Here is a 26,188-nt window from a genome sequence, read left to right as displayed (position 1 = left end):
TTCTGCATTCATCACACAACTTTATATGTCTTCGAGGCAAAGATCCCTCTCAGCGATGAGGTCTTTGGAACTTCTGTTGGTGGTTCTGTAGCTCTTAGCTTTTGCGGGATGGGGTTGCTGGCACAATGCCCAATCCTCCTTTTGCAGCTGGGCTTGGGATCGTTCACGGCGGAGTTATGGTTTGTGCTCCAGTCCCATAACTCCAGAGAGCAGCTTGGTGCTACCCAGGTGGAGGCTGCATTTTCTTTCTTTAACTTCAGAAGACACACCGGTGGATTAATTGGTTATTGTTAACTCGGTTTATGGAAGTGGTATATAGCCTAAAAGAGTTGATAGATGTGAGAAAGAATAAGTTGTAGGGTTGAAGGCAGAAGGAGAATTGCGTTGATGTGATTACTCTGCTGAGAGCTGACATGAAATTGATGGGCTAAGTAGCCTCAGGTTGTAATCAAGCACTGGGATAGCCAAAGCTAATGTCTTTGTTCTCTATACCATTTGTAGATTGTGTGGCCACCTGTCTTCATTTCAGAGGCAGCTTGCAGCACACAGTTTGAAATTTTAATTCTTCTCTACACCTGCATTCTGATCCGTCTGTGCTTTGCTGCAGTATTATAAGTGTCCAATGTAAGCTTGAGCAGTACCTCATCTTCTGTCTGGGCACATTGAATCCCTCTGAACTCTATAGAATTTGGCAGATTCAGCTGACTTTATCTGAAGTGTCTGTTACCATAGCTATTCCTGAACTACTGAGTCTCTTACTTTCTGCTTTAATGGGTTTCAATATCCTTCCATTCACATAGCCATGGGCTGTCAACAACTTCCTGTTGTTTCAACTTCAACAACATCCTCAACATCCTGTTGACAAAGTTCTAGCCATATTCTACCTGTCAAAGGCATGTTCTTCCACCTAATTAAAGTTCTCTACTTTATTCTGCTGCAAATCATTTGTAATTCCTGTCTTTGCTGCTTCAGGGCTCTATTTTATGATCACCAATGTTAGACACTTCATAACTTTCAGCTGGTCTACGGCCTACCTGCCCAAAACGCATCTATTTTCTTTCCTGTTCATGCTGACTTGCATCTGCTTGTGGTCCACTGCTAGTTTGATTTTAAATCTTGTTAGTGTTCAGGTCTCTCCATGTTCTTTCTCCCTGTCTCTTACATCTTCCAATACCTTTTAAAAGAATTTTATTCCTCAAATGCCACTACTGATAACCTCTCCAGCTCTTTCAGCCATTTGCTTTGGGGTTCATGAATCTCTCCATCATTTTCCTCTGTCCTAAGATAGTTATTAACTTGGCATATTGTTCAAGCTTTTTGACATCTTGTTTGGATATATGGAAAGCATTTTTTTTTGAGGGATTGAAAGATTCTGTGAAGTACTATGAAGAAATGGGAATTTCCCACACCCTCATTGGAATCTGGCTCATGACAGCTTAAAGTGGAGGAGAATTTGGGATGGAACTGAGAATCTTGGGAGCACACAAGAAGCCCTGTGTAAGGTGTGCACTTACTCAAACTGCCCAGTTGTCTGTCTCATCATACATTTGCCCTTTGTGGAAATATCTGCATTTCCCACATTGGCTTCATTAGCCATTTAACAACCTGCAAAACCATAGTATAAGCGAGGTATCCTTGATCTCCAGCAACTGCATAAGAAAGAGGAGGTTTCGGAATTTTTATATTAAAGCTCTTGTAAAAATAACATTAAATTAATGCAAATAACTAGCATGGCTTGGATGTGTGAAAATTAAGCTCCCAGTGGTATTTACGAAGACTTTCAAATATGAAACTACCGTACTGACTCTACTGGTTCCCTGTTTAAGGAGTGCTATCTGGATTATGTAGAATCCAAATTACTTTTTCAAAGATTTTTAGTTACGTTGGATGTAGCTTAATTGTACAGATCTCTGGTACAGTACTTTCATCTTGGACCAATACTGGTGTCCCACCATCATTGTAATTAATTTCAGGTGATTTAGACTTAGTTTAGTGAGTTACAAGTTTTATATTAGTTTTGATGACAATAGAGGCAATACAAAAAGTTCGACGCGCAAAGTCTCAAATTCTCCTTCTGCATTACAGCTCCAGTGAAAGTTTTTTTTTGTCAAAATGTCATATGGCTAGCATTCAGAAAAACAGTATTGTTCACTGAAAGGAGTGGTTCAGTTCTAACATATTGAAAGTAATATGACAGGAAATCCATTCATGTTTTGCTACCATTAAATTGGAGGTGGGTTGAGGAGGGCAAAAAATTGTGAAGGGGTTATATTTGGATGTGTTGCAATTTCTAGTGCAACCTTTGGTTTTGCCAGTCAAATGTGCTGGTAGATGTAAAAGCACACTCCCTAAAATATTTTTTGGTTCTAAAACATGGTTCAAATATTTATTCATTATCCCACTATAAATAGATTTATGGAAGCGATTATGTCTGATCTTACAAAGATATTGTCTGGTCCAAGTTTGAAAGCCTGTACATTAGATGTATGGGCCAACATCTGTGAGTAGAACTGTGCAAAATTAATATGAAAGCAGGAATCTGGAGGGCCTGTTTATTAAATTAGACAATAGGGCTTTGTTCTGACTGGATACTTCATATTGAACAGATTTTGCTGGGGGTGTCAAATTGAAGTACCAGTTTATTTCCTCAAGTCCAAGAGTAGCATTTGAAGATGCAACTTGCTAAGTTTTCACATTTTCTTATTTTTTTGTTTAGTATGGCAGGTAATGCTATTAGACCTGCGATACCATGTAAATCTCTTTGAGACGTGTAGTATCAACTGTTATTTTAATAAAAGAAAAACATCATATGCAGAACCCTCCCTTTATCAGATCTACCTTCAATGGTAAATTGTGGGTGATCTCATAGGGAACATTTCAAAATCTAGTTTTAGCTAGCATAGTTATTTTTCCCTCCCATTTTTGCTTAGGCTGCTGGAACCATAGCTTGTATTTTGGTGCTAGTGTCAGTAAGTGATTTTATTGGTTTAATAAGGACATTTTAAAATTAAAGAGGAGCTCAGTTTACTTTGAAGAATGCTATTTGCTGAACAATGCAAAAAGGTTGGTTTAAATATAATGTTTTAGTTAATTCCATGGTTCCTTCCTGTCAGGTTATGTCTAGTTTCAATTCCAATGTAAAAGAGTGTTGCTCATTGATTACTATTCATTGAATTTCATGTTAACTTACCAGCTCGTAAGATGGATTAAAAAAGCACAACACTATTTGATAACAAGTGGAATAATTTTTCCTGGCTGTTATATTTAAGCCCCTGACCATTAGAAATGCCCATAGAGTCATAGAAAAATACAGCACAGAAACAGGTCCTTTGGCCCATCGAGTCCATGCCAAAAGCATTTAAACTGTCTATTTGCATTGACCTGTGACTTTAATTTGGACTTTTATCATTACTTCTGTTTTTTTTTTAAGGAATTGGTGGTGAGATTGGCCGTATTTCCTGCATTACAGCAATGACTGCACTTAAAGCAGTACTTTGGATAACATAAAGTCAATCCAAGTCTTAGTTTTGAACTTTTTTAAAGAAAAATAAGGCTTCCCCTTTTGAGCTGGAAATTTGTATTTTAAACAGTGATTATCCAAATTTATCATTTTATATCCTTGTATCTTTTTATATTTGTCATTGATTTTATATAGTGGCAATTGAATGTTGAATTAGGTAGTGTTTTGAAAATTATACACTCCCATCTCAATTGTACTTCCTTAAATATTCAAGCTAGTAACATCTCAATAGTGCATAGATTTGATATTAAAATGGTTAATGTTAAATACTGTTGACAGAGTTTTGACAGATAGTTGCTAAACTTAGATTGAGGAGAGAAATAGACTAGTAGTTTGCAGCTTAATTATGCAGAGATATTTTTAATATTTTCTGTTTCGTTAGAAAAGCAGAATTGCCATAACAGGCAGTTGTAAAATCTGAAAATCATTGATTAACTCATAAGAGACTGGTCCAGCTGGCAATTTTAAATACTTATCTATTTAAATGTTGACAGAGCCTTAATTAACATGATATTCTTGCACAGTCTAATGTGCTTTGATTAATGTGAGCTTTGAAAGCCGCATAATAACGTGTGTTACTGTATAAGTTGCGTTAGTGTTACTGTACAACCTCAAGTGATACTGTTCCATTGAACTTTCTTTCCCTGTGGATATGCTCGGTTCAAGTCCAAATTAGTTGAGATAGTTGTCATTTGACAACTTAACCTGCAAATTCAGAAATACTGGAAGAGTTTGGAATTCTCTATGAAGAAGTAGAATATTGGTTTGTTTATACATTTAGCAGGTGACTACTTCGATTCATTTTGTGCAACTATGCCAAAATGGGAGCCAAAATAAAATGCATCTTTGGGTGCTTGCTTGTAGTAAGTAACATTGAGGGCTTGGGAGTCTGTCTCCAGTTTGCCACAGAGAGGAATAGAGTGGAAGTGGTCATAGATAAAATGTGAAGTGCTGTTTAAGTCATTAGCTTACGTACGAACTGTCTTTCGGCAAAGATTGCTCCTTGACTAGATATTTTCAGCATTTTCTTCTTTAGTTATATTTTTAAGTACTTTATATTTTAAATGTTGAGTAACCTCATAATTTTTTTTCCAGTCACCCACCTCTGAATGTTTTGGAACAGGCTACAATTAAGCAGTGCGTGGTTGGACCAAACCATGCAGCATTTCTTCTGGAGGTAGCGTATATTTATTATGAACATATATTAAATGATTAAGTAAGTGATAACGTGTGTATTAAACATTGCTGAGGAGTTTTGTACTTTGAAACAAATCCGAAAATAACACCACATTCTTGAAGTTAGTCATTGGAAATTTGTAATGACAGTAGAAATTAAGGTGCAAGTATATATAATCACCATCATGTTATCCTGAATACAGCCTCAAATTCTCTGAATCTAAGTGTATTATTGGAATTTCTTGTACTTTGTCAAGTTTAGGATTCTGTGGTTCCTTAAGAATGCTCTTATTCATAAGGACATTTCTTCCTGTTGCTCATAACGACCAGATTAAAAGATCTATCTTTCACGTGGATATATGTCAATTTTCTGCTTCCATGACTCTCTAAGATAGACTATTCTAAAAATTTATGACCTCTGAAGAAATTCTTCTTTGGTTGTCTTAAATGGGTGACCTCTTACTTTGTATCTATGCTCTGTAGTTCCGGATTCACCCAATGGAGAAACATGTATGCTGTCCGGGTACTTTTCTTTTTGTTGATCCACTGCATTATCCTGACAACTTTTTTTCTCCATCTATTTTTATTGTCAGTGACTTTAGCTATAGCAAACTTGCAGTCCTTTCATCTAAATTAGTAAAAAATGTAAATAGTTCAGCCATAGCATTGGTGTTTGTGCTCCACATTGGATGTAACTTAACCTGAAAATGGCGACGTTATCCCAACTTAGTCCTATTCTGTAGGTTAGGCATTCCTTGGTCATGCTAATGTACTGCTGTTGGTGCCTTGACTATTTATTTTTGCAGTAATCTATTATTTAGTACCTAATCAAACTTGGTGCTTTTGTTACAACAGTTGATGTTTTACCCAAAAGAGTATATATCAGAACTGAAAATCTTGCAAGGTCCTTAAAAGGCATTATGGAAAAAGCAAGAAGGATTTGGGGAAGAGAATTAAAGCTTCTGCATTTATAAGAACTAGGAAAAGTCAGATGTAGAAGGTTCTAACTGTGTAGAGAAGTGTGTACGTTTGTTACGGATGGAAAGGAAAGGTGTTTAACAAGTTAAAAACAAAGTTTAAACTGGAAAATTGCTTTGTGATAGTAAATGTAAAGGAGCAAAATATGTGAATGTAAATAAAAGAATTAATAACTGAATCTCAACTCATTTGAACTTGGAATACTAAAATGTCAAGTCAAGATAAAAATTTGAGTTTTGCTTTATTGCAACAATATGTGGTGGGTGGGTTGATGAATTTGAGTGTAGCAACAAGAATCTTTAATTGGGAATGGGAGGAATGTTTTTGAGTGACCAAAGAATAAACCAAAATGCTAGAGAACAAATCATTTTCTACTTTTCTGCATGTCTGCTCTTGTCCCTTCCTCTTTGCAACATGTTGAAGATGCCCTTATTTTCAACTTTCACTTCAACAGCCTTCACATTAAGCAGATTAATTGAGATTTCTGGCACCTCCAGCAGCTCTACCAAGCGCTCTGGCCACTGCATCATCAGCCATTTCATGCATTTCTAAAGGGCTAATTCCTCACTGACATGCTAATCCAAAGATATGGAGCAGGCATATTTCCATCAGTTTACTATAAAGATATGGAGCAGGGATATTTCCATCAGTTTACTATACGTTGCTGATATAGATTCATTCCCCAAAGGGAAGGCTAGATGTAGCTTGAGTAACAGCTTTGCAGAACACATTCCATTTTACTTCTGTTAGCCCCTGTGTCTTGTTTAAAAAAAAAACTGATACGCTGTTTCCCAACTTTCGTTGGAACAGGAAAGATTTTATCCAGTTCTATCATTGAATTGAACAGATTCTTAATTTATCCCATTATCAATGTACCATTTTTTTTTCCCAGTCATTCTTCCCCCATGCCATACCTCCATCTCATTTGGTTCCTTCTGTCTTCCACCTCAAAATAATTCTCTCTTGTCTGTCCTTGCTTCAAGATGCACCTGAGGAAAATTGCTTGTTTTAGTTTGAAATTTCTTCAGTTTCAGGCTATGATTCTGAAATCTCTAATTCCTTGAAGGAATCACGGGAGCACCTCTGCTCAGGAGTTTGTGAAGATTTGCCATGACATCTAAAACTTTGACAAACTTCTATAGATCTGTGGTGGCAAGTATATTGACTGGCTGCATCGCAGCCTGTATGGAAACACCAATGCCCTTGAATGGAAATCCTATATAAAGTAGTGGATACAGACCAGTTCATTACGGGTAAAGACCTCTCCACTGTTGAGCACATCTTTATGGAGTATTGTCACAGGAAAGCAGCATCCATCATCATGGACCCCCACTACTGCCATCAGGAAGAAGGTATAGGAGCCTCAGGACTTGCACCACCAGTTCAGGAACAGTCATTTCCAGAACCTCAGGCTTCCTTACCCATCAGGCTCCTGTACCAGTAAGGATAATGTCACTCAACTTCACTTGCCCTATCACCGAACACACAGCCTACGGACTTACCTTCCAGAACTCAACTCATATTTTTGATATTTATTGCATAGCAGTTATTGACCTTAAAATCAAAATAGGCTATGTATGATTCCTTGAACACAATATCATTTAGTTAGATAATTATGTGATTTTTTTTTCCATCTTGGCTTCACTTTTTTTTGTATATTCTTTATATCCATTGACCTCACAGTTGATTATAATTCTAGCCATCTCAGCTTACATATATTTAGTGATTTTCAGTCTTCATAGCTGTGGTGGAGAGAATTCCACAGAAATTTCTTATCCCAGTTTAAATGGATGACTCCTTATTTCTGAGCACTTTACCTACCTAACCATTCCAACCACCCCACCAAATTTTAAATTCCTCTGAGCATGAACGTTAAGACTTCAGTGTTTCGTGTTTCAGTAACATAAGGTGCCATTGTAAAGTCTTGAGTGCATGTCTACCCCGTTATCATGGGTATAAATCTTGTGAACTTCTGAACTGCCTATTGTATTGTATCCTTCAAGTGTCACCTTTATAGAGGGGATCTCTGTGTTCTCTTAGATCCCCTCGAAAGCAGTATTCTGAAGTCTTTCTGTATTTAAGCATTGTTTCTATTTTTCTGATCCTTCCTTCATCTGGCAGTAACGCTGTAAATGGATAACTTTCCCTATCCACAGATATTACCTGAGCATCTAAGTATTTCCAGCATTTTTTTGTGTCCGATCTCTTTACGAAGGCAGTTTGGGGACAAACTGGGAAGACCGTGATATTTTTTCCCCTTCAATTCTAGTTGACTATTTGTGAATTGAATTTAATTGAACTGACTTTTCTTACATCTTTCACATACGTGAGGAGTAAAAATCTTTACGTTACGTCTGTCTGAATGTGCAATGTGCAAGTTGTAGTAACTTGTGATAAGTAGTATGTACAGTAAGATACAACAGAACAGTCTTAGAAATACAATTGTGTCAATGTGAAGTAATCATTCTGATGGTCTGGTGGAAGAAGCTGTCTTCAAGCCTGTTGGCCCTGGCTTTAATGCTGCAGTACCGTTTCCCGGATGGTAGCAGCTGGAACAGTTTGTGGTTGGGATGACTCGGGTCCCCAATGATCCTTCAGGCCCTTTTTACGCATCTGTCACTGGAACTATCCTGAATAGTGGGAAGTTCATGTCCACAGATGCGCTGGGGTGTCTGCACCACTCTCTGCAGAGTCCTGTGATTCAATGAAGTACAGTTCCCATACCAGGCAGTGGTACAGCCATTCAGGATGGTCACATATGGAGTTGTTGAATCAAGTGTAGTTTTCAGATAAATAATAATCACACTGAGATTTCATCCTCATGACAATGATTTTTGAATGTATTAAATTTTTAGGTTGGGTGTTTAGCTTGAATGAAAGGAATTGCCAAAAAAAATGGATAGATAATTGCATATGATCAACTGCAAAGAAAAGGAATGATGGAAGAATTTTAGAATGAAATCAGCTGACATTCTGTTATGGAAGGCACTAGCACTTCAGAGACTTTACAAACATGTAGCAGAAATATCCTTAACCTATTTTTGACTATCTTTTAGAATTAATCTTCACTTCCTAACCCAGATTTAGAAGTTTTTTAAGTGCCTTATTAAGCCCTGATTTCGAAGAACTGTTTGCGGGGGGGGGGGGGGGGTGGAGGGAATGTCTGTAGACAGTTGGAACAAAGTGGATTTGGCTGACAAAGGTTGGCTGCAGGGTTCATTATGGTTGAAATTCATTTGAAGTCCAGAAATTTGGCATAACATTTAAAACACCAAAGGAGAATGGGAAATTTGCAGTATTTATCTCAAGGGAAGGGCAGACCATACTACCAAAGGTGAATATTTAAAGCAGGTTGTTTGATTTTGGGTACATTTGGTTCAGACCCAATTTGCTTTGCACATTGGTTTGAAAAGGTGGGTTGGAGGAATGCTCATGTCTATAGGGGGAAAAAAGCAGTTTGATTATGAGTAGAAAGCTTAAAGAGAAGCTTCTGAGAATGTTGGAAATGTTATTTTCATCATTCTGAGATAAGTTCTTGTGTTTAACATGTCAATTTTTGGTCTCCTTTAAAAATGTAATGTTCTTAAAAAGTAGCCCAGCTATTAGTTAAGGTACTTAGGTCCCAGATACCTCTGAACTTTGAGACGCTCTATTTGGAGCATGTATTGTTCCTTGAACAGAAGGAAGATATAAAGTTGCTGCAGGCCCTCTTAGCGGCAAGTAAGAAATCAATCACTAGAAAATGGCTAAATCCAATACCACCTACATTAGAAGATTGGTACAAAATTATCTTGGAAGTATTTAAAATGGAAAAGTTGACTTACTCCCTGAGAACTCAAAAAGAAACATTTTATCAAATCTGGAATAAATGGATTGAATATATAACCCCAATGCGAGCAGACTTTAGATGACTCTCCTAATGATTTATATTGCTCTTCTCATCAACACAGTAATATTGCTAACGTAAGCACCCCTAGTCTAAATGTTTGTTTTTTTTTGGAAAATAGAGAATTAACACAAGTAAAGGGAAAGATTTGGGAAAGGGATAAAAAAAAAAATGAAAAAATTAAGTAAATAAGTACATAGGGATTGGATAATTATGTCTGCGGGCAGGAACAAGCACGAACAAATTGGGATATAAACACCTACAATGGTTGGTATATAGGCTTGTATGCAACATTTTGGACCAGTGGAAATGGTCCAGAAGGGTTGTATGGAAACTATTATTACCATTTTTCTTAACAACTTAGCCTAATAGGTTAGATTTACCACAGTACATAGTTATCTATTTAAATGTTTATTTTCCTTTTATATCATCTCAATGTGTACTTAAGAATGTATAAATAATTGTAGTTTTATACATATAAAAAAATGGAAAAGGTTATATGTGTGAAAAAAGTACATGATAATTGTGAATTCCTTATCCAAATAAAAATAAAATAAAAAAAAAAGTAGCCCAGCTCAAAAAATAGCTTTTTTTTTGTCTTTAACACTGGCATGTTTAACTGTAATGCCAAAAAGGTCTCTTTTCTTAAATATAACTGAGGCAGCACCCAGCAAATAATTGGTGCTAGTAATTTCTCCTTTACAGAGGCAAGGCAAAGCAACCTTGACTAGTGCCTTGATATGAGTTTTGTTTACAATGGGCTTTGCACCTTCAAGATATCCTAAAAGGATTGTAAAAGAAGAGTGCCACATATGAAAGAGGTTGGATGATGTCAAAGGAATAAACATTTCTTTACATTTGTAATGCAGAATTCTCTATGTAAATAGGATTCCTGAATAATCCATTGTTTAAGTAAAAATAAGTCATTTATTGTATTATAATTAGGATAGCTTTACTATTGGTAGCACTTTTATATGGGTTACTAAGATGGGACTGTAGAACTGAGGTAATATTAAATGCAGAGTTGAATCTCCGGGTCAGGATGCCTATATTCTAATCAGAAATGGCTTTATTATTACTGACAAGTCATGAAATTTCTTGTTTTGTGGCAGCATTTTCTGAGATGCTGATGATGCTTAAAGCTGCTTGTCCTTTCAACCACTGACACTTCAATGAACACTGGTGTGTGTACTCCTAACTTCCCCTTCCTGAAGTCCGCAATAATTTCCCTGGTCTTGCTAACGTTGAGTTCAAGGTTGTTGTTGTGACATCACTGAACTAGCTGATCTGCCTTGTTCCTTTGTGCCTCCTTGTTACCATCTGAGATTCAGCAAACAACATTGGTGTTAATGGTGAATTTATAGATGGTGTTTGAACTGAGCCTCACTACACATTGGGCTAACCACACGTCCATGTGTTGTGCCTATGTTGATTGTCAGCAAGGAGATCCACAATATGGTCTCCTGATGAGGAATTCATGGACCCAGTTGTAGAAGTGGGGGTGGGGTGTAGGTACAGAGGCCCAGGTTTTGAAATCTGATGGTCTTGGCGGTCCAATGCCAAGTGGAGAGCCACGTTCATAAGCTGATTGGTATAGTTAAGGCATATATATTGAGTTGATGTTAAATTAGATATTGAATGGAATATTAGGAGTTATGGTGCCCTGATATTTGGAGTAATGAGACTTGAAGAAACTTAAACATGTCATTTGAGGGTGAAAAATGAAATTCATAATTTTAGATATGGGTCCAAAAATGTGTGAGGCTGAGAATGGAATGAAGTATCTGAAATAGGGTCAAAACAGTCTTTTACTTTGATCTATTTAGAAGTGTTAAGAATGAAAAATCAACAGATTTCAAAATATTTGAGATGAATACTTAACCTCGTAATATTAAGAGCAATTAGTGTAGTGACTGGATCCTTGTCAATATTTTGTTTTTAAGAGGCCTTGTGGCACATGTTAAATTTGTCCTAAATATAAATTTTTAAATGCAAGATATATTCATCATACTATCATAGAGCACTACTTGCTTTAATAATTGAGATGTCCAAACTGATTTTAGCAGATGGGTATAAAATTAAGTTGATGCTTTTAATATGGAAAAAATACAAAAGAATCATAGTGCTACTATTTAAAACTTTGAAAGCTAACTCAAATTGGCATGTGTTTGTTTTAAAAACTTCTGTGGCTTCTGAAGGCAATACATGTGGCTATATTATAGGCCTATAGGATTTCACTAGGTGTCTTGTTCAAGGGTTATTATTGTGAACCAGTACATCCTCATGGTATGCTTGGTTGCAGGCAGAATGAAAGCTTTCAAATCCATCTTCCACTTCTAGAATTCTCTAGCTTCCATTAGTGGTCATTTGGGTAGTAGTATTTTTTTTTCTCTGCCTGTTTGAACTACAGATTGTTCCTACCATTTGGCTGAAATTAGTGAACTAGAGAGATTCTTTGGTGATTTTGCTAATTATGGATCATTTGACAAGTTTGCTTCAGAGATGAATTTTGCTCTATTGTTAATTGAAACTTCAGCAAAGGCATACATTGCCGAAAGGCCTGGATAGAGTGGAGATGGAGAAGATAATTTCATTAGTAGGAGAGTCTAGGAATCAAGGGAACAGCTTCAGAATAAAGGGATATCCCTTTAGAACTCAGATAAGGATTTTTTTCATCTAGTGGTTGATATCTGTGGAATTCATATGCAAGTTGTTAGGTGTATTTAAGGTGGAGATGAATAGATTCTGGATTGGCAGAGCGGTTAAGAGTTAAGGGGAGAGTGAGGATGAGCGGAAAAAAACTTAGCCATGTTTGAAAGGTGGACCAAGTACCGATTTTGCCCCTTTGCATTCTAGTCTTATTGCAGGATTTAGTGACCGTGATAACTGTTGTGAATTGATTTCCAGCATATTGCTTTGTAATGAGTAGATTAAAATCATTAGGGTTTTATTTGATTTTCAAAGTAGTAGATTATTATGTGAGTGCAAGTTTCTTTTAATGTCTTTTGTGGGTTTTCCTTTCAAACTAGCTGTTAAATTTTTGTGTGGATGCATCAGTTCATTGCTACTCTGCTACTATTATTCATAATTAGAAGAAAAATTTTTATGGCATGTTTTGTCTGTCACATTTAAATTATTGAATGAACATTTGCACCAGAAAGAAGTTGCTTGTAATTTTGGGAATGCTGCAGTAAAAAAGTACTGGTTGAAACGTCTGAAGTCTTTCAGTGACATTTAATGAAAAGACATTCAGTTGGATGATGTGTAGTGTGAATGGGCATAAATTGTGAATTACCTTCAACATGATTAGTAATTTTCAGTTCACTTCAGTGGTAGAACAAGTTATCCATTATGGTAAAGTTTCCTTTATGAGGTCGTGGTGGTTTGATTTCTTAAGAAGTACATAATATTCGGTCCTCTTGATTTTGTAACTTCTAAAAATATAGAAAATAGAAACGAGTGGGCCATAGAAGCATATGTCATTACTCCATAGAATCTTCTGTTTCCACTTTCTTCCTATATTGCTTAATGCCTTATGTGTCCAGATACTTGTCTGTCCTTAAATACTCAGCAAATTAACCACATTGTCTTGTTTTCTGTTATCTGTACCAAAAGTCGCATCCTCAGAAACTTGTTGGTCTGTTTATCATTTTCATAAATCCATGCTGATTTTGTCTATAATCTTTTTGATACCACATCCCTTGTAATAGACTTTAGAATCATCCCTAAAACTACTGTTAGGCTTGTTGTGTCATTTTTTTTTCTCTCCCTCTCTTTCTTAAATAATGGAGTTACAGTCGTTGCCTTCCCAGAATTTTAGAAGAAATTGAAAGAGATGGCTATTGAAATATTGGAGGTATTGTTAACATTCTTCCAAAGTTCTGAATTTTGTTAATTTTTGATCAAGACATTGAGTGCCACTGTATTTTGGAGATGGTGTGGGTGGAAAGTCTTGTTCAGACAGTTAATTAAAGCTATCTCAACTGTAGATTTTCATGATTAGCCATTAATAAGCCAGGTGTTCCATTTCTCATAAGGTGATTTTGGAATTTTATATAGAGTTTCATTAAGTTAGAACTTTATTATAAGAAATAAGATAATCCTGAAAAGATTCAAATAATTTGTATAGTAATTTGTAGTTGATATACCAATGCATTTTATGTGTTAGTCAATCAAGATTCTCATTTTTTAAAACATGTTTTTCAATGATTTCTTAAAACTGTGCACAGGATTTCCTCTTCATTTGGAAGTTGCCCCATTTGGACAGCTAGTAAGGTTACAGAAACACCTGAGTGCAGCGGTGGATTTTTAAAGATTAAAGATTAGATTAGCTTTATTTGTCCCATGTACATTGAAATATACAGTGAAATGTGACATTTGCATCATATAAATCAGTGAGGATTGTCTACACAATTATTCAGTGCAATAGCTGTGACCAGGCGATTGGGACATGAGTTTGGACAGTATTCCATTCTGTTCCTTGTGGGGGAAGGGGAGATGAAATGTTTGTGATGACAGGAAATGGTCTCTGATTTCTAAATTGATCATCTCATTTAAGCAATCAGCTCTCATAACCCAGTCAATTCACTCCTATATGTGCTAAAATTTCTTGTGTCTAGTTGGTCTTGTAAATCATAAATACGAGAGAGTCGGAAATCAAAAGCAACACAAAATCACAATCTTGGAGGAACTCAGCAGGTCTGGCAGCATCTCTGGAAATGAATACTGTGGATAGTTGATGTTTTGTGCCGAGATCCTCCTTCAGGATTGCAAAGGAAGTGAGGGCCTTGTTAATTTTAAGATTTGGTATAGAGTATAGCATTGTTGCTTCCTTATTTAAACATTCCTATAACAAACATACACCTGTTACTAGTATCTTCAGAATACTGCATTTTAAGGGTTCGTTTCACGTTTTTCTATTTTAGAATTGCACATGCACAAAAAATTGCAACTTGATATTGTACTTGAGGATTGAAGTATGAAGATTAAATGTTTACAACAGTTAATTCAACGACATTGTTGACATAATAATATATTCTAAATCACAAAAATATGACCAAGCAAACTTCAGCATCAGAGCTATAATAAAATCAGGAGAGCATGGTACAGATGGATGGGAGCACAGTGAATTTAGATGAAACAAGAATTTTGTTTTTTCTGGAGTTTGAAGGTGGAGTAAAGAGACCGTTGGTTAGGTTTGAATTGTCAAAAGTTTTGGTAACAAAGGCATGAATTAGTGTTAGCAGTTTACAAGCAAAGGAAATGGAGGAGGCATTATTAAATGGTGGAACTAAGTGAATGTTTCTAGGCATCCAAGGCCATCTCGTAATGAAGCAAGATGTCAAAGTCAAGGGCATTTCTTTAAGTTGCAGCTATCAGGATTTAGTTGGTGGCTAAAAAACCCGAGTTTATGGCATCTGAAGTTGACGAGTTTGATCTTGCTGATACTTCAAGGAAATTTGCTTATGTAGTCTTGAAGATTGCACAAACAATCTAATAATATATTGATTGCTTGAAGGTTAGGAGTTGCCAAGAAACTTTCTGTGCTTTGCTGTGTGGTGGCAAGTATAGGCCCTTGGGGGAAGCTACTGATGATAGAAGTGAATTGTTGCAGGTAGTTCTGACTATATTCTGGGTACCTGGCTGAAGGCTACGGTTACCTTATAAGGTAACTGGAGAATGCACCCTAACAGGTGTATGTAACAAGCAAATCAATGGAATGTCATTGTGCCCAGATGGGCATTGATCTGATCGACAGTGATGCAGGCTATGGACAGCTTGAAGAATACTTTGTTGTCTTTGAGATCCAATCTGTCACTGCAACAGAGGAGGCCATCAGGTTGTTGGGATTGAGATGGTGAATGAAATGTAGCTTGGCTTGAGCTAAAGAAATAAACTGGAAGGCTCAAGCATTGAGGAGATGTGTATTGGTTAACTTGTGAGGGAGGTGATAACAATGGCAGACCCAAGAGGAAAGAACCATAAATTTATATCAGGAAATCTTCTGGGGCGCCTAGGCGAGACTCAAGTAACAACAGTACTCTCAATGGATACGATTAAATATTCCTGTTTCAGCCTGATACAGGTTTCCCTGCTATCTGAAGATAGAGCGTTCCTATGAAACCGTTTGTAAGCTGAAATGGCGTAAGGCGAAGAAGCAGTTACCATTAATTTATATGGGAAAATTTTTTGAGCGTTCCCAGACCCAAAAAAATAACCTACCAAATAGCACAACAAACCTAAAATAACACTAACATACAGTAAAAGCAAAAATGATATGATAAATACAAACAACAGGAATTCTGCAGATGCTGGAAATTCAAGCAACATACATCAAAGTTGCTGGTGAACGCAGCAGGCCAAGCAGCATCTATAGGAAGAGGCGCAGTCGACGTTTCAGGCCGAGACCCTTCGTCAGGACTAACTAACTAACTAAGTTAGTCCTGACGAAGGGTCTCGGCCTGAAACGTCGACTGCGCCTCTTCCTATAGATGCTGCTTGGCCTGCTGCGTTCACCAGCAACTTTGATGATAAATACACAGCCTATATAAAGTAGAAATAATGTTTGTACAGTGTAGTTTCACTTACCAGAACCGGGGAAGATTGAGCCAAAACCGATCTGTAGAAAAAAAATCGGCACGTACACGCATGCGCACACACCTGCCTGCGCAAGGCTTCATGGTCATGGTAGTCTTTCTCAGGGTAAACACAAGTTTAAAGTGGGCGTCTTTTTTCGTAAAAGCGAAAATCCACTTTCGGTTAGCGAAAACAGGTGCTAATGTAGGTCTTTCATAAAAGCAAAATGTCGTAAAGCGAACGTTCGGAAAGCGAGGGACACCTGTACAGCTAAAAAGCACAACTGCTTCCAAGGTCAGTACAGTCAACAAAGATGTCTTAATGCATTTAAACAAACTATTGCTGCTTAAAACCGATGGAAACAACACCGATTGTGGTCGAAAGTGCCCATGGAGGACACCTCGGAGGAAGCATGGGTATAGATCAGGATTACAAGTACGTTTAAGGAAACAGGGTTTTAAACTTCCTATACTGACTATTTTGCTGGTGAACAGGCAGTCTCCGGTGAATAAAATCGATGATCTCAGAGCCAGGGTGCTGAATCAGAGGGACATTAGGACTGCGTGTGTCCTTTGTTTCATGGAATCCTGGTTAACGTATCCCTTGACAATAACAATAACCTATCCCTCAACGTCAACAAGACGAAGGAATTGGTTGTTGACTTGAGAAGGAGTAGCGGACCGCACGACCCAATTTACATTGGTGGTGCGCAAGTGGAACAGGTCAAAAGCTTTTAAGTTCCTCGGGGTCAATATCACAAATGACCTGACTTGGTCCAACCAAGCAGAGTTCACTGCCAAGAAGGCCCACTAGCGCCTTTACTTCCTGAGAAAACTAAAGAAATTTGGCCTGTCCCCTAAAACCCTCACTAATTTTTATAGATGCACAGTAGAAAGCATTCTTCTAGGGTGCATCACAACCTGGTATGGAAGTTGTCCTGTCCAAGACCAAAATAAGCTGCAGAAGATTGTGATCACAGCACAGCACTTCACACAAACCAATCTTCTGTCCTTGAACTCACTTTACACCACATGCTGTCGGAGCAGTGCTGCCAGGATAATCAAGGACACGACCCACCCAGCCAACACACTTTTCGTCCCTCTTCCCTCCAGGTGATGGCTCAGGAGCTTGAAGGCTCGTATGGCCAGATTTGGGAACAGCTTCTTCCCAACTGTGATAAGACTGCTGAACAGATTCTGACCCGGATCTGGGCTGTACCCTCCAAATATCCAGATCTGCCTCTCGGTTTCTTTTCACTACCTTACCTTCCATTTTTCTATTTTCTATTTATGATTTATAATTTAAATTTTTAATATTTACTAATTTTTTAAAAACTATTTTTAATATTTTAATACTTAATATTTGTAATCCAGGAAGTGGGAAGCGCAGAATCAAATATCGCTGTGATGATTGTACGTTCTAGTATCAATTGTTTGGCGACTATAAAGTATAAAGTAGCCCCTTCTGTACCAGATGCAGCGATCCAGATTGACAGGTTTGCTATACACCGTCAGGATAGATCTATAGACTCTCAAAGGCAGAGGTGGGGAGTATGCCTCATGATCAACTTTTCTTGGTGCACAAATATATCCGTGCTGTCTCAATTCTGCTCACCAGACCTGGAATATCTAGCAGTAAAGTACCGTCCTTTTTACCAGCCACGGGAGTTCTCTGGGGTCATTTTGGTACCAGTTTACATTCCATCTCAGGCTTTAGATGATCTGAGTAATGGGATCGACATGCATAAAACAGCTCACCCTAATGCCTTCATCATCGTTTTGGGAGATTTTAACCAGGCCAGTCTGAAAGAATTACTAAGCAACTACCATCAACAGATCACTTGCAATACCAGAGGAAACAACACACAGGACCATTGCTACACCACCATCAAGAATGCCTGCTGTTCCACGCCCTCACTTTGGGAAGTCTGAACACCTAGCTGTACTTCTACTCTGAGTATAGGCAGAGACTGAAGACTGCAGCACAAGCAGTGAGGACCTAGATGAGTATGCTGCAGTTGTTACCGACTTCATTAAAACCTGTGTGGATGAGTGTGTGCCCCCAAAGACTTACTGTACATTCCCAAACCAAAAGCCATGGATGAGCCAGGAGGTACATCGTCTGCTGAAGGCTAGATCTGTGGCATTCAAGTCTGGCAACCCAGGCCTGTACCAGAAAACCAGGTATGATTTGCAGAGGGCTATTTCAAGGGCGAAGAGACAGTTTCGAACAAGGTTGGAGGGGACATTGGATGCACGGCAACTCTGACAGGGTATGTAAGACATTACTTTCTACAAAGCAAAACCTATGAGCATGAATGGCAGCGATGCTTCACTGCCAGATGAACTTAATGCCTTCTATGCACGCTTTGAAAGGGAGAACACAACTGCAGCTGTGAAGATCCCTGCTGCGCCTGATGACCTTGTGATCTCCGTCTCAGAGGCCGATGTTAGACTGTCTTTAAATAGAGAGTGAACCCTCCCAAAGCGGAAAGTCCCGATGCAGTACATGGTAAGGCTCTGAAAACCTGGGCCAACCAACTAGCAGGAGTATTCAAGAATATTTTCAACCTCTCATTGCTATGGGCGGAAGTTCCCACTCGCTTCAAAAAGGCAACAATTATACCAATGCCTAAGAAGAATAATGTGGACTGCCTTAATGACTATTGCCCGGTAGCACTCACATCGACAGTGATGAAATGCTTTGAGAGGTTGGTCATGACTAGTCTGAACTCCTGCCTCAGCAAGGACCTGGACCCATTGCAATTTGCCTATTGCCACAATAGGTCAATGGCAGACGCAATCTCAATGGCTTACCACAAGGCTTTAAACCACCTGGACAACACAAACAGCTTCGTCAGGATGCTGTTCATCGACTATAGCTCAGCATTTAATACCATCATTCCCACAATCCTGATTGAGAAGTTGCAGAACCTGGGCCTCTGTACCTCCTTCTGCAATTGGATCCTTGACTTCCTAACCGGAAGACCACAATCTGTGCAGACTAGTGATAACATATCCTCCTCGCTGACTGTCAACACTGGTGCACCTCAGTGTGTGCTTAGCCCACTGTATTATACTCTCTCTATGCACGTGACTGTGTGGCTAGGCATAGCTCAAATACCATCTATAAATTTGCTGATGATACAACCATTGTTGGTAGAATCTCAGGTGGTGGTGAGAGGGAAGAATCCATTCAATATACGTAATTGTTTTACTTTATTATTATTATTTCATTTATTATTTTTTATTGTATTATTTTTTTCTCTACTGGATTATGTATTGCATTGAACTGCTGCTGCTAAGTTAACAAATTTCACATCACGTGCCGGTGATGATAAACCTGATTCTGATAAATTGAATTAGGTAAAGTTGAAAAAGATCACAATAAGAAGTGAGTTAATGAAAGAGGAGCTGGACTTGCGTGAGTTTGGAGAGTACGAGGGCAGGTAGGAGGTAAATCAGAGAAGGGTGAAGTTTCAGGGTTATGGTAGTGGGGCGGCTAGGAAGAAATTTCAGGATAAGTGGAGTCATGGCAGAGCTGGCTGATGTCATGGAGATGCAGATCACAAGAAAGTTAATGTTTTTTTACACTGAGGATGGAAGATATGAGGTTTAGGGTGTGTTTGTCATTGTGGACTACTTTGTCTTTGACTAAACTGTCATTGTTTTGGGCTGAGACCTTTCATCAGGATGAAGATTCTCAGTCCAAAATGTCGATTATTTACTCTTGTCCATAGATGCTGTCTGACCTGTACAGTTTGTCCAGCATTTTGTGTGTAGCTTTGAATTTCCAGCATCTGTAGATATTTTTGTTTATCTGTATGGCTGTCATAGTATATTACATTGTGTAATGATTCCAATTTCACATGCTTACAGCATAGTGTAAATGGTTAGTTGATCAGAGTCTGTGCTGATCAAGTACCCTTTCGTATTTGATTCTCCCCACATTTCCATTAACTCGCCCCAGGTTCTACTGCTTGCCAACACACTAGGTGTAATTTGCAGTGGCCATTTAACCTACCAGACTGCACATTGATAAAGATGTATGTCTTTTCACTCTACTGCAAACTTTCGAGCAGCACACTGACAGCGATTTAGAGCTGCTGTCTCAGCTCATTGACCCAGTCCTGACCTTGAGTTCTGTGTGGGATTTGCACATACTTTGACCACACAGATTCCTCTGCACTTGTCAGACCTGTCTAAAATACCAAAACAAGCACCAAATGCCTTGTCTCAGGGTCAAGATATTGATAACAGTCTTTCATGGTAATATCATTACTGAACAGGTGTAGTGCAATGTTGGACCATTGATGGAATCCATTGTAAGTGTGAAATGAACAGTAAGTACTCTGAGATTATTGATAACAAAGGTCTGCAAAACGGAATTAATTTGAGGCACTTGGTGTTGTTGCACATATGAGGACAGCAGTAGCTGAGAGGGTAAGTTAAGGGTGTTAAGAGGAGTAAGGAAGTTGTTAGCATGGTGGTAAACAGACCCACCAAGCTTAATAGAACGTAGGAGAGTTGGTGCTAATATAAAGGTTTAGTGTAAGGGATTTGGGAAGGCAGGTTTATTAAAATCTAGCAATTTTGTCATGTTCCCATGCCAATATATACATTGAAGCTGGTTAAGTGATTGTTCTGATATCACTAATGATTTTCAAAATTCACTTCTGGGATTTGTTAATGTGTAGCTGCAAACTGTAAATCATTTTGAGCTATTATAGAAGTCATTTGTATTTTGAGTGATATAGAATGGTATTTCATACTGGAATCTTTTCTCTTTATTTACCCTTCCTTCCAAACCAAAAACCCTTCTCATTAGGATGGCCGTATCTGTAGAATTAGCTTTGCTGTTCAACCAGACAGATTGGAGCTGGGAAAACCAGATACTAGTGATGGGTAAGTATTTGTGTCTGCTCATCTTTTACTCTCTCTTTACTTAATTTGCAGTTGCATACTTTTTAAATGTGTACATATTCAATTCTGACATATTGTTGACGTTCCAATTTCACATGCATAAGTATAGGAATGAAAACCTTTTAACACATGTAGGCTTTATTACAAAATAATTGAACTTATTTTGAATCTTCATTTGAAGACAACAATTTGTCGAAGAAAATTAGATGTACTGTATAATTATTTCTGAATAATTGACCACCCATCTGTTTACTGTGGTTTGGTTGTGATTTACTCGATGTCTAGCAATCCTTTGCTACTTATACAAAGTATTTTATCCTGACACATGGCTGTAAAGCGATAACAATACTGTACCTAAATTTGGTACTAGTTTGGGTTGGCTTGGCTGTGTATTGATCCATGAAAATTGTTTGTACCACATTTTCAGGGTTTTTAAATCAGAAAGCTATTTTAAAAATTGGTGAAATTTTAAGATATCTAATATGAATTCAGATTTATAAAAATCAGTATCATAAACAAATTGTAGCCATGCTCAAAACTATGAACATCTGTTTTTAAAAAAAAAACTTGGCAGTAACTGAACAAATATTGAAAGCTAAAAATTGCCCAAGGGTGTTGCACTGTCTGGTCATACAGAAAGCTGCGAGGCTTGGGATACCTGTGTTGTAACCCATCTCCCATCTTTGTTTCCAGTTCAAAGTTGAGCAGTGGTTCAGGCACAGGAAGGACTTCCAGGCCAGGCAGGAGTAGTGATTCCCCATGGTTTCTGTCTGGTTCTGATACTCTGGGCAGACTGGCAGGCAACCCCCTTGGGTAAGTTTTGGCAGGGTTCTAGGTCATCATGACCCTCAAATTAGCCCACGTGCCAAAGAAATACACATTGCTAGGGTGGTTAAAACTTGTCTTGAAACTGCTGGATGTAAATTTTAGCTGTTATTCATAGCGCATGCCATGATGCATTTGGGAATCTGACTCATTATTCCTGCTAAAGTGGGTTGCTTGGTTTCCTTTATGGGCTTTCTGCTGTTAAATACCACTTGCCTACTTTTACCAAATACTATGTTAACAATTAAGTTGGACCCAGTCATAATAAATATTACGTGCACAAACATATTCTTTTGAATTTGTGAATGGTAATCTTCGTGACGGCTTTTCTAACACTGCCACTTACCTTAAGCATTTGCGAAGTGAGAAATGCTTTATTCTGTTCATGTCCAGTTGATGAAGTGTTTATACTACATCCACTAATAATTCAAACTATGAACTGTTGTAAATGGTCAGTGAAATGGAATTTGATGTTATAATGCAATAATAAGCATACTTGTCAATTAATTACTAGAATTAATATTTGAACTGTCAAAATTGCCCAAAAAAAGCTGAGATTCTGAAAACAGCTTCATTAGCATACGATTATAAACAGAATCTAGCTAGGAAGCATTAGAAATACAATTGGAATATCATCTGACACGTGATTACAGGTTGAAACAACAGTTACATTGTGCAGTCTTCCGTTGCCATGGGAATTTGCCTGTGCACTGAAGAACTTTAAAAGGCAATCCAAAAATTTTGTGTAAAGATGAAACTGTTGAAGACTAACCAGTCTACCTTTTGGAATATTTACCAAGGGTGGCTTGGTACTTCATTAAAACTAAGGTTTCCCTCTCTGAAGGATTCTGCCGTTTGCTATTTTGAGTGTTTACAATGGATGTTTTGTTTATCCTGGCTGGAAACAATTCAGATATTTAGGCAAGGAGACAAATTGTTAATAAATACTCAAATTATATAAATAAGAACTGCTACTGATCTTTTAAGTATTTGTATCTTCCATAAATTGGAATTTGATAAATGGAGGTTTAATGACCAGCATTAGCTGAAAAACCCATTAAATAATAGCACTGTGCCAAATTCCCATTAATGCATGTTTGTGAATTTTGTACTTGCAATTCACTTGCACTTGTTACAAGCTATGGTTGGCTGTTCTGGAATGCATTATTTTAACCTCTGCTTTTTGCTATTATTTTCATTTGAGAATAAAACATTTAAATATAAAAAATGCTCCTGGAGTTTTTATTTAATAAAGGTGGTTTGGATATTATAATCTCTCATGATGCATACAGGTTTCTTTGAGCCTTTGTTTTCATCCCTTTCCAATGGCTTTTAGACTAGTTTTAACTAATACACACTTCATGAATTGCGCATTCAGGAGTCGTTGGAGTTCTGGAGTGAGTGGTGGGGCCTCAGGAAGATCATCCACAGGGACAAGGGACTCGCGGAGGCAGACTAGAGTGATACGTACTGGTCGCGATCGAGGATCTGGACTACTGGGAAGTCAGCCACAGCCAGTTATACCAGCGTCAGTCATCCCAGAGGAACTGATCTCTCAGGTAGCGTATAAGAAACTATTTCCGTTCCAGAAGAGCATCAAACTACTTTGTATGATATAATTTTAAAGGAGGAATAAGAATGGGATATCACTTCGTTGGTACAATACAGTCTGTGGAAGTGTTTTCAAACATTTTCCCTAGAGACAGCTCAGTTTAAAGATTTTGTAGAACAAAGCCTGAAATTCAGTGAACAAAGTTGGGTCAGGATAATGAAGAATTTGAACTTTTAAGTATTAACTGAGCATTAAATGCCAGATAATAGAATTGACGTAAGCAAAATGCAAGTATATACTGCAAGATGGTACCAGCAGCCAGTGCGACCAACGGGACATTCTGCAGGCAGTTCACGAAGCAGCTACTTCTTTTAAATGCAGTTCTGTTACTAAACTGCATGTGATTGGAAGCTGTAATTTGCAGTTTGATAATGTGTTTTTGGGCCGACTGAGCGATCTGGCACTTTTGCTGTCTCTGGGGGAGTTCAAGGTTGAGAGCAAAGTATGTGGTCTGATGGCAGAGTGCAAGTTCACGATCACCTCCATTATACCTTGCTGATCTCGCCAATTAAGTGTTGAGCAAAATTGAAATTAATGAGGATGAGAGCACATGTTTGGTGCAGTCTGACCGCGTTTGACTGGTCTCGCTATCCATTTCCCCCTCACTCGCTGCTACCTACAGAATATGCAGGAGTCCTGGCTCCCACACTACAAGGTTTGATCAGCGGTGCTCGTAGCTGTGAACTTGTTTTGGAGGATTCTGTGGTTCATGTTACATGGGTTTCTGATTACTTGTTTTGCTGTTTTGCATGATTTAATCAGGGCGCTTTGGCGTAGACTGGCTCTGTGGCCTTCAGTCAACAAATAACACAGTGTGAAACTGAACACCCTGAGACTGTTTCGAGGATCCTGTGATTTGATGTTTAATATTCTGTGTTATTCACTTTTTGCTATTTGTGCAATTTGTTTTTTATTTTGTACGTTGGGAGTTTGATATTTTCTTTAAATGGCTTTGTTTTGGGCTGCCTTCAAGTAGGTTAAACTTAGGTTGTGTACTGTATACATGCATTGATATTAAATGTACTTCAAAGAGTTGAAGTGTACTTGTAGTGAAGTTTATTCATTGAATGACGTGGTTAACAAACATTAGTTCAGAGGTAATACCATGTCAAATAATTTTTCATTTAGCCTTGAAATTGCACGTAGAATTTTAGTTACCTTTTATTTTTGGAATTGATAGCTTAACTGTACAGAATAATTTTAGATTTGATATTGCTTAAAGGTTGCAATCCCCTTGTAAGAAAAAAAAATTAGCCCAGTTATAGAATGAATATAAAACAGAGTAGAACGCTGGACAGCCATTTGACCCACAACATTGTGCAGATCTTGATGCCAATTTATTCTCTTTCAATATTTTTATTAGTTTCTACATAAAAGAATGCAGAGTACAAAAAAGTATATATAAAGGTAAAAAAAAAAGCAACTACCAATTATATCCATTCATAATAACAATCTCATTACCCCTTATTTTGGTTAGTCAAAGTTATATTGAAATATACTAATTTATTATAAAAAAAAATCTAACCCCTACCAAGACTGAAGCTGTTTATTAAGGATAAAAAGGTAAAATACCTTCTCATTTAATAAAAATTAATAATAGCCAACATCTAAATTTAAACGAATTGACGGTTTTGAAAATAATTCAGGAAGGGTCCCCACAATGTTTGAAAGTCTTGAAGAGATTCAGAAATTGAACAACGAATCTTCTCTGAATCTAAGCATGACATGACGTCGCATAACCATTGAGCATGAGTAGGAGGAGAAACATCTCTCCATTTAAAGCACTCTCCTAGCTATAAGAGAGCTAAAGGCCAAGATATGTAAATCAGATGTCTTCAACTTGATATCTTGTCCAGCAACAATACCGAATAGGGCCGTCAGAGGATTAGGCTTAAAATTGACTTTGAAAAGTAAAGAAAAAGTTTGAAAAACTTCCTTCCAATATTTTTCAAGACATGGATAAGTCCAAAACATATGAATTAATGAAGCTTCTCCATTATTGCATCTGTCACAGTAGGGAGATATATCTGAATAAAAACGATATAGCTTATCTTTAGTCATATGGACTCTATGTACCACCTTAAATTGTATGAAGGTATGGCGCGCACGTAGCGGTGATGTATTAACCAGTTTAAAAATTTCATTCCAAGTTTCCTCAGATATTGATGTCTGTAAGTCTTGTTCCCAGAGATTCTTAATTTTGTCTAAAGGAACATTCCAATTTATTCTAAATATCCTATGTATAATATGAATCCCTCCCAACTTGCCCCTCATATTGTCTTTAAACTTACCCCTCCCCCCCACCTTAAAAGCATGTCCTCTGGTATTTCATATTTCTACTCTGGGGCACTATTTATGCCTCATGTAATATTAAAATTGTCTCAGGTCTCAACTCAGCCTCACACTCTAGAGAGAACATTCCAAGTTTATCCAACGTTACAGCATCTTGGTAAACCCTCTTCAGTTTCAAAGTTCAAAGTGTGTGTACATTATAGAACCTTGATATTTGTCTCCTTACAGTCAGCCACAAAACTAGAAACCCAAAAGAATCCATTTATAAAGAAGACTGCCACACACCCAATGTGCAGAGAGAGTGGAAAAAAACAAATCATTCAAACAATAAAAGTAAGCAAATAGCAGTTAAATGAAAGTGGGTCCTCAGGCACGGAGCCTGGAGCCGGCCTCAGCCTCAG

At 37.7% G+C, this 26,188-nt stretch overlaps 1 protein-coding gene across 5 annotated transcripts in view; it reads left to right on the top strand.

The window, feature by feature from the left end:
- The window catches only part of ubr5 (ubiquitin protein ligase E3 component n-recognin 5), a 198,213-nt gene that overhangs the window by 21,385 nt on the left and 150,640 nt on the right, over positions 1–26,188 (top strand). For all 5 annotated transcript variants that reach the window (XM_063055485.1, XM_063055476.1, XM_063055469.1 and 2 more), the window contains exons 3-6: positions 4,616–4,697; positions 20,964–21,040; positions 21,752–21,871; positions 23,262–23,442. In XM_063055485.1, the coding sequence (XP_062911555.1) occupies positions 4,616–4,697; positions 20,964–21,040; positions 21,752–21,871; positions 23,262–23,442 (460 nt within the window). The remainder of the gene's footprint in view (positions 1–4,615; positions 4,698–20,963; positions 21,041–21,751; positions 21,872–23,261; positions 23,443–26,188) is intronic.

This window comes from Mobula hypostoma, chromosome 1 (assembly GCF_963921235.1).
Source record: "Mobula hypostoma chromosome 1, sMobHyp1.1, whole genome shotgun sequence".
In the NCBI taxonomy this organism is placed as follows: Eukaryota; Metazoa; Chordata; class Chondrichthyes; order Myliobatiformes; family Myliobatidae; genus Mobula; species Mobula hypostoma.
Note: the sequence above shows the minus strand (reverse complement) of the source record. Positions and strands in the feature narration are given on the sequence as shown.